The 14,528-nt window shown below is 45.3% G+C and overlaps 2 protein-coding genes and 4 non-coding genes across 7 annotated transcripts; 3 read left to right on the top strand and 3 right to left on the bottom strand.

Moving 5' to 3' along the window:
* Positions 1–738: 738 nt before the first annotated feature.
* LOC108031247 (uncharacterized) lies at positions 739–3,375 on the bottom strand. 2 transcript variants are annotated; one of them, XM_017104483.3, is made up of 2 exons: positions 3,243–3,375; positions 739–1,342 (listed from the first exon to the last, which is right to left on the bottom strand). In XM_017104483.3, the coding sequence occupies exons 1-2, from the start codon at positions 3,245–3,247 to the stop codon at positions 775–777; spliced, it is 573 nt and encodes a 190-aa protein (XP_016959972.1). In that variant the 5' UTR covers positions 3,248–3,375; the 3' UTR covers positions 739–774. The 2 variants fall into 2 exon arrangements, with proteins under 2 accessions (XP_016959972.1, XP_016959973.1); XM_017104484.3 differs by having other exon boundaries at positions 3,016–3,371.
* Positions 3,376–8,547: 5,172 nt separating this feature from the next.
* Trnas-gcu (transfer RNA serine (anticodon GCU)) lies at positions 8,548–8,629 on the bottom strand. Its single transcript has one exon. It is a non-coding gene; the product is annotated as a tRNA-Ser (tRNA).
* Positions 8,630–8,948: 319 nt separating this feature from the next.
* On the top strand, positions 8,949–9,030 carry Trnas-gcu (transfer RNA serine (anticodon GCU)). Its single transcript has one exon. It is a non-coding gene; the product is annotated as a tRNA-Ser (tRNA).
* A 406-nt stretch (positions 9,031–9,436) lies between these two features.
* Positions 9,437–9,518, top strand: Trnas-gcu (transfer RNA serine (anticodon GCU)). The gene has a single exon. It is a non-coding gene; the product is annotated as a tRNA-Ser (tRNA).
* A 189-nt stretch (positions 9,519–9,707) lies between these two features.
* Trnas-gcu (transfer RNA serine (anticodon GCU)) lies at positions 9,708–9,789 on the bottom strand. Its single transcript has one exon. It is a non-coding gene; the product is annotated as a tRNA-Ser (tRNA).
* A 2,871-nt stretch (positions 9,790–12,660) lies between these two features.
* On the top strand, positions 12,661–14,433 carry LOC108031287 (uncharacterized). The gene is made up of 2 exons (XM_017104530.2): positions 12,661–12,766; positions 13,332–14,433. Exon 2 carries the CDS (start codon positions 13,344–13,346, stop codon positions 14,373–14,375), a length of 1,032 nt encoding a protein of 343 aa, XP_016960019.1. The 5' UTR covers positions 12,661–12,766; positions 13,332–13,343; the 3' UTR covers positions 14,376–14,433.
* Positions 14,434–14,528: the final 95 nt, after the last annotated feature.

The following is a 14,528-nucleotide window of genomic DNA, read 5'->3' on the forward strand; positions in this document are numbered from 1 at the left end:
GGAAATACTCACGCCATTAAAAGACCTTTTTAATATACTGAAATATGCTTTAAAAATGTATAAATATTATTTATTCCTAGAACACTGTACTAATTAAACGAATTTATAATTATGATTTATCAATATGATCCCAATTTTATTGAGCCCGCCCTTTTACGTTCTACTTATAGAATTCCGACTGTGTTTAACTTTTCTCACGCATTCGCAGTGAGTTTCCACGGGTGAAAGCACCCAATCATCTAATGAGCTCCTCAACTTCACTGGGCATTTACAAATTTGCATACCCACAATATTTTCTAATTGCCCCATTTTCGGCGTCTTCCCAGCTCGATCTGCCACCTCTCAGCGGCTTATTATTTGTTATTATTTATTGCACAACGAAGCATTCGGCATGCGCAATGACAACGGTGACAGTAATTACTTTTACTAAATGGATTGGAGAGATGGTCGGACCACACGTGAAGATGATTTTAAGCCACCGAGGGGGCTGCCGATGCGGAAGCCGTCTTAATAATGATGGTTAACTATTATATCATGATCCAAACAGATATCATCAAATTTAATGGCCCCCAGCTCTTAGCGATTTCTTTTGACCCAATTCGGGGGATTGTGTCAATGCGGCTCGTAGGAAACGCGATCCAGTTGAAAGGTTTTGCCATTTCCCCTTTCGGGCGGGCTCCATACAAAAGCCGCTTAACATATTCGGCGAGCCCCGAAAAACAAAGCAATTGTTGGCTGTTTCTTTATAATTTTATTATTTGCTAACTAAGAGTACTAATAAATAATATTTTTGTTGTAGTAAAAGTTGGACTTCAGGTTGAGGGCCGTCAGTCCGGACTTTTTGTCGGCATGGGCCACCTGCAGTCGATGTGGGCGTCCGTTGAAGTAGTAGTCCTTGTGGTGCTGCACTCGGAGCACCTTACTGGGACCCCGGTGGTCCAGATTGGGTCTGGATGTCGTCGTCGAGGAACGATCCGTCGGGCTCTTCGTCGTCTTCTCCGCCTCCTGGAGGATGGGATTGATTTTCATCGGCTGATAGTCCAGACCGATGCCGGGTATGTGGCGGAAGGGCAGTGGGGGTACGGGTATGTAGTATATTTTCGAATCCTTTTTCGTTTTTTTCGTCTTACTGCCGTTCTTGCTGTACTTGCGCAGGTTCAGCGGCTTCGACGTGACCACGTAGTCCATGTACAGGTTGTCCAGCGACGGCGACTGCACCACAATCCGGTTGGCCAATCTCGTGGGCGGCGACGCCTCTGCCCTTGGGCCATAGGAATAGGGCCGAGCTGCCACCAAATTGGCCAAAATGAGGAGGGATGCCCATGGAAGCAGCGGCGACATTCTAAGTAGAGAGAGGTAGGTTTTTAGAGTTAGACTTAAAAGTATAATGCAAGAAAAATTTAAGCCAGCTTGTTAAAACGATGGAAAATATTATTTAAACTTCGTAATTTCGAAACATTTTTTTAAACAAAATTATCTATCTATCCTACCTACTTCAGCAAACCAGTTTTCATAAACCTTTGATTAAAATTTTCCCATCTAAGCTTAAAAAAGTCAATTGTCATAACTCGAGCAATATTCTATTTGCTATTAATAGATAAAGATTATAACAACGTTACATTAAAATCAGATTATTAATCAAATTAATTATACAAAAATGAATGAACTATAATTCATAGTTTGTTATTTAAATATCCTTAAAACGTAGTCAGCTATATATTTTAAAATTCAAGTACAATGAATAGGTCTAGAAATCTGGCTGGCCAAGGCTTATGAAAGGTGAGAGAATGTCAAGGCGACAGGCAACGAAAGTGCTGAGTGCCACCCACGCCCCACTCGACGGGTTGTCCGATTGTTCACGGTTTTGATCGATGGGGTGGCAACCGAAGTGGCGAACTCGACTGCCCGCAATCAAAATAATGGTAATAATGGCCAATGCGGTTTTCTGCAAGTCACATGCCAAAGCCGAATAATTTAATAACAAATAAATTGTCTGTGCGCATCAAAGCGCAAAATGTTTCGCCTTTACATTGTAAAGTTTCTCACGTTCCCCACATACCCGTGCAGCGAACACAAGTACACATGGAAACCGAGGCACTTACGGGCCAGAGATGATTTTCGTTTCGATTTGATTTAAATGAAAGCATTTAATGCACGCTAATCAAAGCGACGCCGGCAGAGCAATTACCCTAATGAGCGAGTCGAGCGCCATCCGCGGCGCAGGTTTCAACGCTTCGGTGATTAATGAGCCAGTGGAAAATAAATTGATCGCCGCAACAGCCGAAAAACCTGGGATCGAAGTGGATAACACGACTGGCGGGGCTAACTAGGGGCGTCTGCGGTTCGCCCACCGTTTCAGCAGTTTGCGGGCTATGCAAATCACCAGGAAGACATGTTTTTCCGATAAAGACATTTGTCTAGTTCTTAGCTCTGGCAGAATACCCAAAAAAAACGTGTATCAGATAAATTGCAGAAAGTGGGGATTTTGTTCTGTTGGCCGATCACAAGCCCCGCATGATATATGATGTCGGGGTGATCAGGGATCGCTGCGATAATAGAACAAAGAGCCAAGTGCGAACTTCGGGAGACCACACACCTTAAGCGCCTAGGCTCATTACAATTTAATTGTTCGAAACCCTAATGACTCGCAGTTCGCGCAGTTCAGGAACTAGAAACTGGAAACCAAATTTAATTTGTCCACTCACTGACTTCAATTATCTGAGGCTGTTTTATTTTGCGCCTATATCAACAGCATTGCCAAGGTCATTTTCCTGATGCTGGCCATGATTAATCATATCACGCTCCCCACCATGCTCTCTGTGGTGAAAGACGAAAGACGAAAGACTCAGGCAACGAACTCGAAGCGAGCGAGCCCGCTGCAAACGAAAGACTCTGGCAGCGAACTCGATGCGGACGGGCGGCAATTATAAACTTATTAATGAACCGCCTGCCAGCCGTCGAATGCAAATGATTTAACGTTCTATGGGCATACGACCGTGCTCTAATCGCACTCACTTTAAATGGCTGTGACTGCAGCTGCCGGCTGGCCAAGTCAATTGCTGATTTTCCTTAATTATATTTGCCGATTGTGCAATTTATGGCCCGCGTGTCCTTCAAGCGGAGATGATCACTTGAACGGCTAGATTGTGGAAATTAATTTATGCCTAATGCTGCGCGCACGTTCTGCCACGCTGGTGGCTGGTTATTTAAATTATACTTGGAGTGTCGTATCTAAGGCGCACTTCATTCGCGTTGGTTTTTCGCGCTTTCCTCGCACTGCTTTGCCGACGCCTCGGCGTTACTTTTTATTTCAGCTCGAGCGCGCAGCCTTTGAGCGTTGTGAACGGCTCGGAGTGCCGCAAATAAATGAGATCTGCGGACTGTTTGTAATTTGTTTTTTTCTCATTTTCTTCTTAAATCAAAAATCAGTCGGCCGCTCTGCCGGCGTCGCTGCTCCGCCGCTCCGACCGCTCCGTCGTCATCGGCGGCAACTGGATTTACTATTGTGTGAGGTCCCAACCCATCGCCTCCCATGCCAGAGCAGCGCAGCCGACGGAGACTGGGGAGCCAACTGGCTCGCCGGATGGCGGATGATCTGCGGATGATGAGCGGCCATAAATTAGCCAGTTTATTGTTTGTCCACTTACTGTTACACTTGGCAATTGCACTTGGCGGGATTTGCCTGCTCCGCGCTTGCCATTTGCCTAACAAATTCATCAGTTCTGCATTTCTCGGCTGCCCGACCAGAACTGGGCAGGAAATCCAACACCACTTGACCACTCGGTCTGCTCTCGATTGGATTACAGCTCCGTAGCTGCCTTAACCCTCTGGAGATGTGCGAGGCCAGGTGGCAGGCTCTGAACCCTTTATTACCCCCTATTATTCATTATTTAAAGTCACCTAAACCAAATTATAATTATGTTTAGCACTCTATAAAACCCCAACAACGATTATTCTTTTACTTTTATGGCTAGGTATTCTTTGCTGCTAAGATCATTATTAAATCTTTACCTAATTGGTACAAATTTCTTCACAACAGATACAAAACTGTATGTATTTGCATGAATTTGAATCTCTTCTCGGCTTGTTTTGATAACATGAGGTGGATGATGCAAATTAATTTGTGAGTTTCGGTGTTTATTTTTTATTTAATACTTTTGCCAAATCTATTTTTATTTTTACTAAGCTTTTTACAAATCCTTCATTATGCTCTTAACTAACAATAAAGCTCCATTAAATATGATAACCATGGGTTTTTGTTTTAATAAAGGCTTCCGATGGCCAGGATTGGCGATAAGCTATTATTCTTTTATTATTCATAAGAAAGAGGGTTAAGACTAGTCCGGCTGGCAGCTCCTTTGTCTTTCCGATACTCTGCACAAATTAGTTACAAATGAACCTACGACAACAAAAGCCGATGGCGGTAACACGAAGCCCTCGTTGAGGTAGGGCTTGGGTCTTGTCTTCTCCGGGTGGCTTTATGGGTGCTTTTTCGGTTCGCCTTATTGACAGGCCACCAGGCAGCTCCGGCTCCGGCTCCAGCTCCAGCAGACCATATGCGTGTGGCGCTCCAAGGGATCTGTGCGTTTCTGCCCTCATCATAATTTAATTGGAATGGCAAATGGTGTTCGGGGCATTTTGCTAAACACTTCTGCGTGAGCTGCTGACGCTGATTGGGAGTGTTGGGATGATTGAGAGGGAAGTCGCTCGACCTTGCAACCGGTGCCCGTGGCAGATGTGGAAGCTGTGACCCAATGAGCCAGAAAGTCCCCCGGTAAATCAAAGAAAATGCTCATAATTCGTGGCGAAATTCGGGCGAACGTGCCTCAGTCAAATCACTTCCCTTCGAGGCACCGTTTTATGAGCCGCTAATTAAAACAAGTAAAAGCAACTAACACAATTGCCGCGATGAGGGATTACATAAAGGCATTTCCAACTTTCCCAGGGCCCAGTCATCTTTCACCAGCTCTCTCGACCACAGAGACTGTCTAAAATTTGGGGAGCTGAATGAAAAACAAATGACATAACCGCAAACATTGGAAGCGTACAACTTCCCCGACTTCTGTCTCCGCTGGCCAGGCACTTGAAATATTAATTAGCCGCGCCAGCGGCAGAACTCCCGGCCATTAGGCCTCCGGTTTAAAGTGTGTGTTGAAGTGCGTAAGCTCTCGCATGTGCCAAATGGCCACTGGTATCGGCATCTATACATATCCCCGTGTGGCATATGCCCGTTCTCACAGCCCACTGCACGCAGCACCTGCCAGAAGAACGGGCAGTCAGAGGCCTAATTGTAATTGTTAGCGATTAGACAGCACAAATCACGAACAAGCTGCAAACGCCTGATCTGCTCCCGGTGCATCTGCAGCGTCTTCGTGCCGCTGATACTGATACCCATACTGACTCCGATTCAGTTCCATGCGGGCGCCTTGTGTGAACCTACTTTTAGGCATTATTAAGAGTAATATGTTTAATGCTGACGGAAGCAATGAGGATAGATGGCCGGGCACGGGGCACCAGAACAGACAGCTGGGAGTGCACGTTGAGAAAATGTGTGTCTTTTAGGAAGGGGAACTAAACACGATTTTTTTCTTAGATTTTGAAATGAACACTAGGCCAAAGAAGGTGCTCACGGCGGAAAAATTCTCCGTCCTTTTAGAAAAATGGGTAAAAGAGATTTCATTGACTATAGTTAGGCATGTGAAAAAATTATAAATTCTAAGGAAGTGCATTGAGATACACAGTTTGATGTTCGGGTATTTATCTAGTTATCTCACAAGTGCAGTTTTTAAAATTAAAAAATCAGTTACATTTTAGAATTCATTTATTATTTTAAATTTGGTCCCATTTAAAATATACATTTATTGCTTAAGAATGATCGCGAAGTTATGTTAATAAGTCACAGGTAAGGTACATAATTCGGTTGGCGATAAGGATCTTACTCAGATTGTTGCGTTTTTTCCCGTGCACCAGACCCACCCCGCGCTTATCAACCTTTCCAAAGTCATCAGCAGACTCGGTCCGAGTTTCTGGCTGGAAGCCAGTCTTTCGGTCTTGGCCCGGTGTCTTGGGTCTGAATGACAAACACACTCTTAGCGCTCAGCTCTTAGCTCCCAACTCTTGGCTCTTGTGTCTTTGGGCCTGGCCTGCTGGCGCTTGCGTGTTGGCTACTGAATTTTTAAGCATTTGCCAGCATGCCGTGGAGTCGAAGAGGTTAAAGGAGGGGAGAGCGGCGCTCTAAGGCTTCATTTACATTGGCAACGTTTTAATTAGCCGCTTATAAAGACACACAGCGCCGGGCCGGGGGATCCGAGATCCATTTAGATGAATGGCGGGAACACCCACCGCCAGCGCTACGTCACAGTTGAGCCGACTAATCAGCCGGCTTAAATCGCAGCGATTATATATGGGCCAATTATAGCGAATCTTTTATTGTCGATAAATTCGCAGGTTCGTTAAACCCGCAGAGCCCATAAACTGACTCACTTGCGGAGTTCAGGCACTTCCAGCAGGGGCTTTGTCTCCGTATTTGTTTGCTTTTCTCACTCGGGGTGCTTGGCATGTGGACACCACCTTGGATCCACACCGGATCCCCATCGGATCTCCATCGGATCTCCATCGAGTGCATTCGGAATGAAGTTGTAGACTGGACTTACGCAATGCCAACCATCCCGATTCGGCCGTGCACTTGGCATTTCTGAGAGCTTAGCCCCCGGTTATCGGGGTCATAGCTGCCAACACGTCGGCGGCTCCAGCTCGGCGACTTTCATCGAAAGTCAAATATTTGTGGAGCACGCAAAAAGAAAAGTGTAACGAAAGGAAAAGACCTGCTGGCCGGCCACCGATTGTCAGCCGCAAGATTCAATATTTGCTCATCCGTTCCAAAACGTTTAGCGAATTCTTCGCGGGATTTGTGAAAGTGCCCGGGGGCAGGGAGCAGCTTAAAATGGGCGTTGCGATTTCCAGCGGAGCATGGCCTCCACCGACACCGAATGGGGGCGATTGGCTGGCTTTGGATTGGATTGAAGTGCCAGTCGGCCAGCGGCAGTCAAGACCCATTGAGTCTGGCTCTATTGAGTCATAACCAGGGGCTCAAGTGGTTCGGGGAAAGAGCTCTTCAGCTCCTCCAGCTGTCCAGCGAGGAAAGAAAGAGTGAGCCCCCAAGAGAGCAGGCGCAAGTTGAGGGGAATCCCCGGGTTCTGATAATATATGGTTTAATATATTTCTTCTGGTTTAAATATTCTGGTTTAAATATTTCTTGACTTGTCCTTACTAGTCCTAATAATCTATATTTGTAAAAAATTGTAGGAAATTATCAAAATATGTCAAGGTAAGGGCAACTTAATCAAAAAAAATTGGTAATTATTATTTGGCGTGCAAGATAAAATTCACCAGCAATAAATTCGACCTTCAGCTGTCAGAGAGATCGTTTGTCTTTAAAGATGAGTATCTCGACATGGTTGACATGACGGGCGAATCCTTAGCCCATATAGAGCTTGACCAGCTCGTTCAAAGAAACCGTCACCTCCCACGCCGGATTAAGACCTCTGTTTTCCCCGATAGCCGAGTATATCTCTCGGAGCCGTTGATTTATACCCGCCATAAAGCCGACCTGCGAAACTTTCCAAGCGGCCAACAATCAGAGCAAGCGATAGATGGATATATGGATAGATCGTTAATGATGGCTTTATGGCCTTTTTCAGTGGCTGGGAGATTTTAACACGTCGCCCGGCGAATGGCGCAAAAATTCTTTGGCTTTTCCATTAATGACCGAGAAGTAAGTTTTAGATAATTGAAAACCAGTTGGCCAGTAAAAGGGAAAAGCAGACGAAACCCCAGCCGAACGGAAAACATAATATACCCCGATGTTTGTATTGTAATTGCGTTAAATGCATTAATTATTTGCCGGCCAGCGGACGAGAAAGAAATCATTGGAAACGACGTTAATTACCCGGCGGCTTATATTGTTTCGGCTGCCCGCCAGAGGCAGCAAAAGCGAACTATTATTTCAATTGGAATTTAATTTCGAGAGTGGGCATTGTTCGTATTTGCCATCTTTGTAGCTGGCCTAAATGAGAGTTGGCAAAAAAGATGCGCCCCACGGACGAACCCATCCGTCGACCTTGAGTGACCATCGAGCCATTAATGGCCACCGAAGTCACACTTCTGCGTGGCTATCTCCCCTCCACGGTGTCAATAAACCCCGTTTCTGGAGAATCCATCTAGTTGGCGACGGTCCTCCACACACATCTCATCTTATCGCCCCAGCAAAAGATCATCCAATGCCACCATCAGCGAGACACTTAAGCCCTTATCAATGTATCTATTTCATTGCTTTTAAACCGCTCGGCCGGCCATTATTGTCTCCCTTCAGGGGACAAGGCCGTAAAACTTTAGTTTCAATTGAAACACGATTAGCATCTGGATTCAGAGCGTTGTGTGTGGTTTAATGAGTCGGTTCTTATAAATAAACTTTATTTTTGTTTTACGGTAGCACAAAAAAACGTTATTCAAAAAAAATCGGAGTCGAAAAAATGACAAAATAGACCACGACGAGGATGGGATTCGAACCCACGCGTGCAGAGCACATTGGATTAGCAGTCCAACGCCTTAACCTCTCGGCCACCTCGTCATATGCGACCTTGGCAGCCAAATGCTCATTTCGTGCACCGCTTGCTCTGGCGGCAAGCAGTGGAGGTTCTTAACGGTGAAAGGTCCGCTAAACAAACACTAAATGCGGCTGGAAAAAAACAATGTAAGTAAAATAAAATAACATAAACATAAACTTCTTATATTAAGATGTATAAAACAAGTTTCAATAAGGCTTAAAGATCTTTGAAACGCCCTAAAAATAATGTTCTAATGCTGTCTTGCACTGCTTGATGTCGGTAACAATGTGCCATAGTGGTTCGCTCAGAACTAGTGCCCTGTTGGACCTACCCGAGTCACTGGACGAGGTGGCCGAGTGGTTAAGGCGTTGGACTGCTAATCCAATGTGCTCTGCACGCGTGGGTTCGAATCCCATCCTCGTCGACGAAACTTTTTGTCTTTTTTAAGTGTTTCTATGTTTCTAATTTAGAATTTTAACTAATGCCAAAATAAATAAAAAGAATAACCGTTCACGTTGTTAACCAAAATATTACGTTTAGCTTGAATAAAACCTATTAATATTTAAAATTGTTATGGCACCCCTATAGATGAATAAGTGTAAGTACTTTTATTTTACCCGCACATTTTATTTATTCTTAAAACGAGACCGCACAATTAAAATTACTTAATTGAGTTCGTTAAATACGTTACATTTAATTTAAAATGAATGGTACTTACATATCGTTAAAGGACATTTAAGTTAAGGACATTTATGGCATTCTTTATTAATTGTGCAAAATATTTGCAAGCCCAATTTCAAAAAACGATCTAAAACGGCTAATTCCAAGTTGACGAGGTGGCCGAGAGGTTAAGGCGTTGGACTGCTAATCCAATGTGCTCTGCACGCGTGGGTTCGAATCCCATCCTCGTCGAAATTAATTTTTTGTAGCCACTTTCTTTTGTAACCTTTTTTTTTAAATAGTTACGGTTTAATTATTTTTACAAAATAAATTAATTATATTTCTAGATGATGGATGATCCGGCTTGTGTTATATATAGGTTAAAATAAAAAGCAGTAATAAAACTAAAAAATTCCCAAAAAGATGTTAAAAAGGATCTTTCGACGAGGATGGGATTCGAACCCACGCGTGCAGAGCACATTGGATTAGCAGTCCAACGCCTTAACCTCTCGGCCACCTCGTCTTTGGAGAGTCAGCTTGTGAAAAACACTATTTGGCGCAAAACCAAACCAAGTTCTTATCAAAGAACCCAAGAAAACTGAAACCAATTGAACCCTATCGAAAGAGATAATGAGTGAACTAAACTGATTCGTATCACAGCCACGTTATCCGGAAGTGATTGCTCCATTTCTCTAGCAAACTCTCAATTGTTTGTTTATCAAAAACTGTGTCAATGGCATTGGCAAAAATAATTGCAAGCACCACAATTAAGCTTTTAAAGATTTGTTTGCCTAGGTCGTTCATTTGTTTGCAGTTAAAGAAAGTAGCTGAGTGTGGCTCGTGTGGGGGCGACATCTTAAGTGCAGCTTAGGGTTCAAAAGAGGGTATTTAAGACTAGGAAATCCTTTAGACTATGAGAACATGTAAACAGAATTGGAAATTTCTCGTTACGGTAAGCTTGATAGTGCTTAGTACAGGGTATTTTGGTTTAGGTATGCTAAATATTAATAATCATCGAGTAATTTGTTTACCTAGCCCGTCTGGAGGGCAACTTCCTGAGGGGTTTTCAATAATTCAGATTCTCGGCCGGCGGTCGTGCCGCTTCTGACCCAGTTCTCTGCCGATCTTCTGTCTTGGCTTCGATTTCTTTTTATATCTCTCTCTGTGGTGTAAAAAACAAAAGTGGTTTACTTTAGATGGGCCATGCTCAAGCGAGTGTGTCGGTAGCGAAGCGATGATGGGGCTGATGATTTAATACGAGAGCTTCTGCCTCTTAAATGGCAATGGCCATCAGCAGTAGCAGTGGCCCAAACAGCCACGGCGTTTTGTTTGGGCCGTGTTTGTGTCCAGGCTGTCAGTTGGTGTTAATGAACCCTTGTAGCCTGATAGCTGTTAGTTGTTTACGTTCCGAATGCCGATACCGCGATAGCAACGCCGATCCTACACTGAAGAGTACTAAGTAAAGGAATATGACTTAATTGATCTAATATTTGTACTTACCAAGTTGTGTTGTCAGAGTTCCAAACTAGGGTAATCTTCTAAAAAGGAAAAGGTTTAAAAATATTTAATCTTAGCCTTGATATCTATAAAAAAAATATTTTAAACAAATACACTAAAGAAAGCTTTTGAAATAATATAGGAATTAAACAACTTTTTGAAACTCTATGCTATTAAATATTCTTTAGAACTAAGAAGAAGTTTGCATCGAATTAATACAATATGAAATCAATAGTAAGCCAGAAGATATAATTTACCTTAAAATGTATAATGATTACATTACATCAATTTTATTCTTTATTTCCATAGTCCAAAATATGTTTTCATAAATATCATTGATATAAGGGAGATTTATATAGCAGTACCTCAAGCATTTATCCTGCAACCCAAGACCTACAGATTTCTCGCAGTGCATCGACAACATTGTCACCTAACGTGGCTTCGTTAGGAAAGTGGCCAAGTTTGATGATCCGCAGGCACGCGCGTTTTATATTTAGCCCCACACCAGGGCGACTCGGATCCTCGGGCCCGCAGAACCGGGGAGCGGGGCTAGTCACGTGCACAAGGACATTCCAAGGCTAATTACGTGTGGCATGGGGCTTGGCCAAGTTGGGCTCTTTGGGCTTGGTTTGGGCTTTGTGCGGAGTTTCGGTTGGAGTTTTAGGCCCGGCTTCTTCGTACTGGCTACCGGACTCTATGATAGTGCCTCTCGTTGGGTAATAGTAATACACACATAGAACACGAACCGTTCATTATTGTCGTCGCTTGTTGCGGCAGCCGCCGCAATCTGCGGCATGTATCTGTATCTTTTGCATCTGCGTGGATGTTGCTGCTGCTGCTGCAACCGCCGCTTAATTAGCTGCGTAATTTATTATTGCTCTAATCTCAACGCCGGCGCCAGTGCCGCTGGCTTTGACAAATAAACAAATTATTCATATTAGAATATTAATAGTGCCTGCCGGGTTTATCTGCTCCGGAGTATCTGCGGAATCTGGCATAATTATGACCTGTTTGACAGACGTTTTCCATATTTTCTCCTTCTCTTGCTCCCAGCCTGGGAGACTTTGACTGGCATCGCTGACTGGCTCTCACTTGGTAATCGTTAGGCGGACAATAAAGTTGCACACTAACTAAATATGTAGGCACGCCGATGCAATCGCACAATTATGCCCAATTATGCAACTGGGAAGAGATCTTTAGATCAGCAGGAGCAGGTGCTTTAGACGGCTTGCCGGCTTCTATGGCTCTATGCTGGGCGCTAGGTGCTGGGCTAGGTGCTGGGCTAGGTGCTGGGCTAGGTGCTGGGCTAGGTGCCATGTGGAATGCCAGGCGGATATCATTGACTAATGAGCCCATCTCCGACTCAACCCGACGTCTTCTTTTGCCCTGTCATAAAAATTAAAATGCATAATCGCGGGCGTTGCTCGGAGGGCTCTTGTTACCCTAGTCGGGGACCTTTTGCCGGTGGTAATTAACATTGCTCGCGATTCCCCATCGCTGCGGCCATACCTTTGGCTTTAGATAGCAAAATGCAGCAATTGCATGTGGATATGGTTGTTTTGCAGCTGGCAGGGTTACTCCGTCGCCGGGTTATGCGCAGTCGGGCTAATTAAGCCGGCGTTTAAGCCGCTGGCAATTAGCCGATTTATCACTTGCCACAGAACCTCAAAATCATGGCCCGAGATCGCTGAGAAAAGCTCGGCCAAATGCAAACAAACTTATGGCCCAAACACTCGGCGCACTTAACTTCTTCACTTCGCTTTGCCTCTTCTTCAGTTCTGCGCATGCGCAGCGCCGTCGACGCCGGCTGAGCCTTAGCCACTGGGAATGTGGGGATTCTGCCCGGGCCAGGCCCCCACTATATAAAGCCCCGATTCCGGCCGCGATCACACTCATTTCCAGTCGAACGCGCCTGCCGAGCAGTGGGCAAATTGAATCGGTGGCATCCCGATCAGGACTCTCCGATCCCGTTGAGAAATTATAGATATCTTCCTTATTGACAGGTGAGTTTTGGACCAGTGAAAAGTGAACTTTAAAGAAAAAGAGTCCTTTTTAGAGAAGGTGTAAGGTCTCAGAGTTCTTTAAGTAATAGATAATTCAGAGAATTCATATTCCACCTAAGATATTATAAACCATTTATGGAAATATAATTTATCTGGTATCTTTTCCTATTAACAATCTTCTGAGCTTAAACAAACTCGAGTCGGCTTACAAATATATTAAACAACATACAAATTAACAAATCCGTCGGCTTAAATTCCAAGTAGAAAGGTAATAGCTACACATTACTCAACTTAGGGTACTTTATGTAATAAGGAGTTATTAGGCCTGGGATTTTACCCACTTTGCTAGCACATATTTCTCCGCGATCTTAACCAGCCGTGGTGATCCCAAGTGCTGCTCATATTTTTTCCGTTTTTTACTTGTGCTGGCCAGGGAAAATCCGCTGGTTGCGCAATTGGAGTGTGAGAAACTAGCTGGAGGCATGCAAATCAGCTCGAATGTTTTGGGGTCAGTTGGAGATCAGCAGAAGTTTAGCTCACCGGCAATGCCATGGTTCAATTACAGCTACCACCTGAAATGGGCAACCACATGTGGAGCATCGTCTTGGTGCTGCTGGTGCTGGAGCAGCTAGTGGCCGAAACCCAGGCTGCCAATCTCGCCCAGCTGGTGAAGAAGCAGAGTCAGCAGAAGCAGGTGCAGTCCTCGCAGGCGGGGCAGCAGCCAGGACAGCCACTGCCGCAGGGACAGCAGATCCATGCCCAGCAGTATGTCCAGGATAACCTGGCAGAGCAGCAGGAACTCAAGTCCGAGGAGGAGGAGGATCACGATCCCTACCAGCTGCTGCAGGAGTCGAAACAGGAGTCCCGTCTGCCCAGCTCTGCCAACTTTCCCTGGAGTCCCTATGCCGCGCCCCACGGGAATCCCTACGAAGCCATGCCCAAGATGCTGCCCTTCATTGGCTACGCCCAGCCAGTGCTTATCCCCTTTCCCCTATACCTGGCTCCGGACATGTTCTATCCCGCCTTCTCCGGAGCCCCGAGCAACGACCTCGAGGACGTGGTGATGTCCAGAGCTGCCGGTGGAAGACGTCCTGCGGCCAATCACCCTTCAGCCGCTCGGAATTCACCCATTTACTACGTGAGACTACCGCCCACGCCCTACATGTTTTTGCCCAACATGCCGACGTCTCCGTTTGGCGGAGGGTTCTCTCCGCTGCTCACCTACCAGCCGATGCCCTCCTTCTCCGCCTACGGATCCGTGTTCAATCTCCCCGTGAACTTTTTGGCCAACGGAAAGCCCACTGGAGTGTACCAGGTGAATGGATCCCCGGGAGAGGGACTGGGTGCCCTGACCCCGGGCCTGGGGGGAGGCGGATTCGGCATGCGGCCACCCACGCCCAGTAATCCCTACAGACCCATGGCGACACCCTCGATGGGTGGCTACGGGGGCTCCCAGCAGAGCTTCGGCCTGGCTTCCATGCCAGTTCCCCAGCAGGACTCCAAACTGACATCCCTGAAGCGTCCCTTCGTGTTCAACGGTCGTCCCGAGGACATCTACATCCTGCCCAACAACCTGAGTCCGCTCTACAACGAGCAGAGCTACTACTGAAGGCTCCTTCTGCACATGGCTGTGGCACCAACAGAAAGTATTACATAACGCATTTACTAGGTCCTCATTTGGATCTTAATGAGGCCTACAAAATAATTTAATAAAGTATATTTTCCTTAACATAAGGTGATTTTTTCTTGGGATTATCCAAAG

The sequence above is a fragment of the Drosophila biarmipes genome, chromosome 3R, assembly GCF_025231255.1.
Source record: "Drosophila biarmipes strain raj3 chromosome 3R, RU_DBia_V1.1, whole genome shotgun sequence".
Taxonomy (NCBI): Eukaryota; Metazoa; Arthropoda; class Insecta; order Diptera; family Drosophilidae; genus Drosophila; species Drosophila biarmipes.

Coding starts and splice junctions, on each gene's coding strand:
- LOC108031287 (XM_017104530.2), top strand. CDS start 13,344: ATGGGCAACCACATGTGGAGCATCGTCTTGGTGCTGCTGGTGCTGGAG.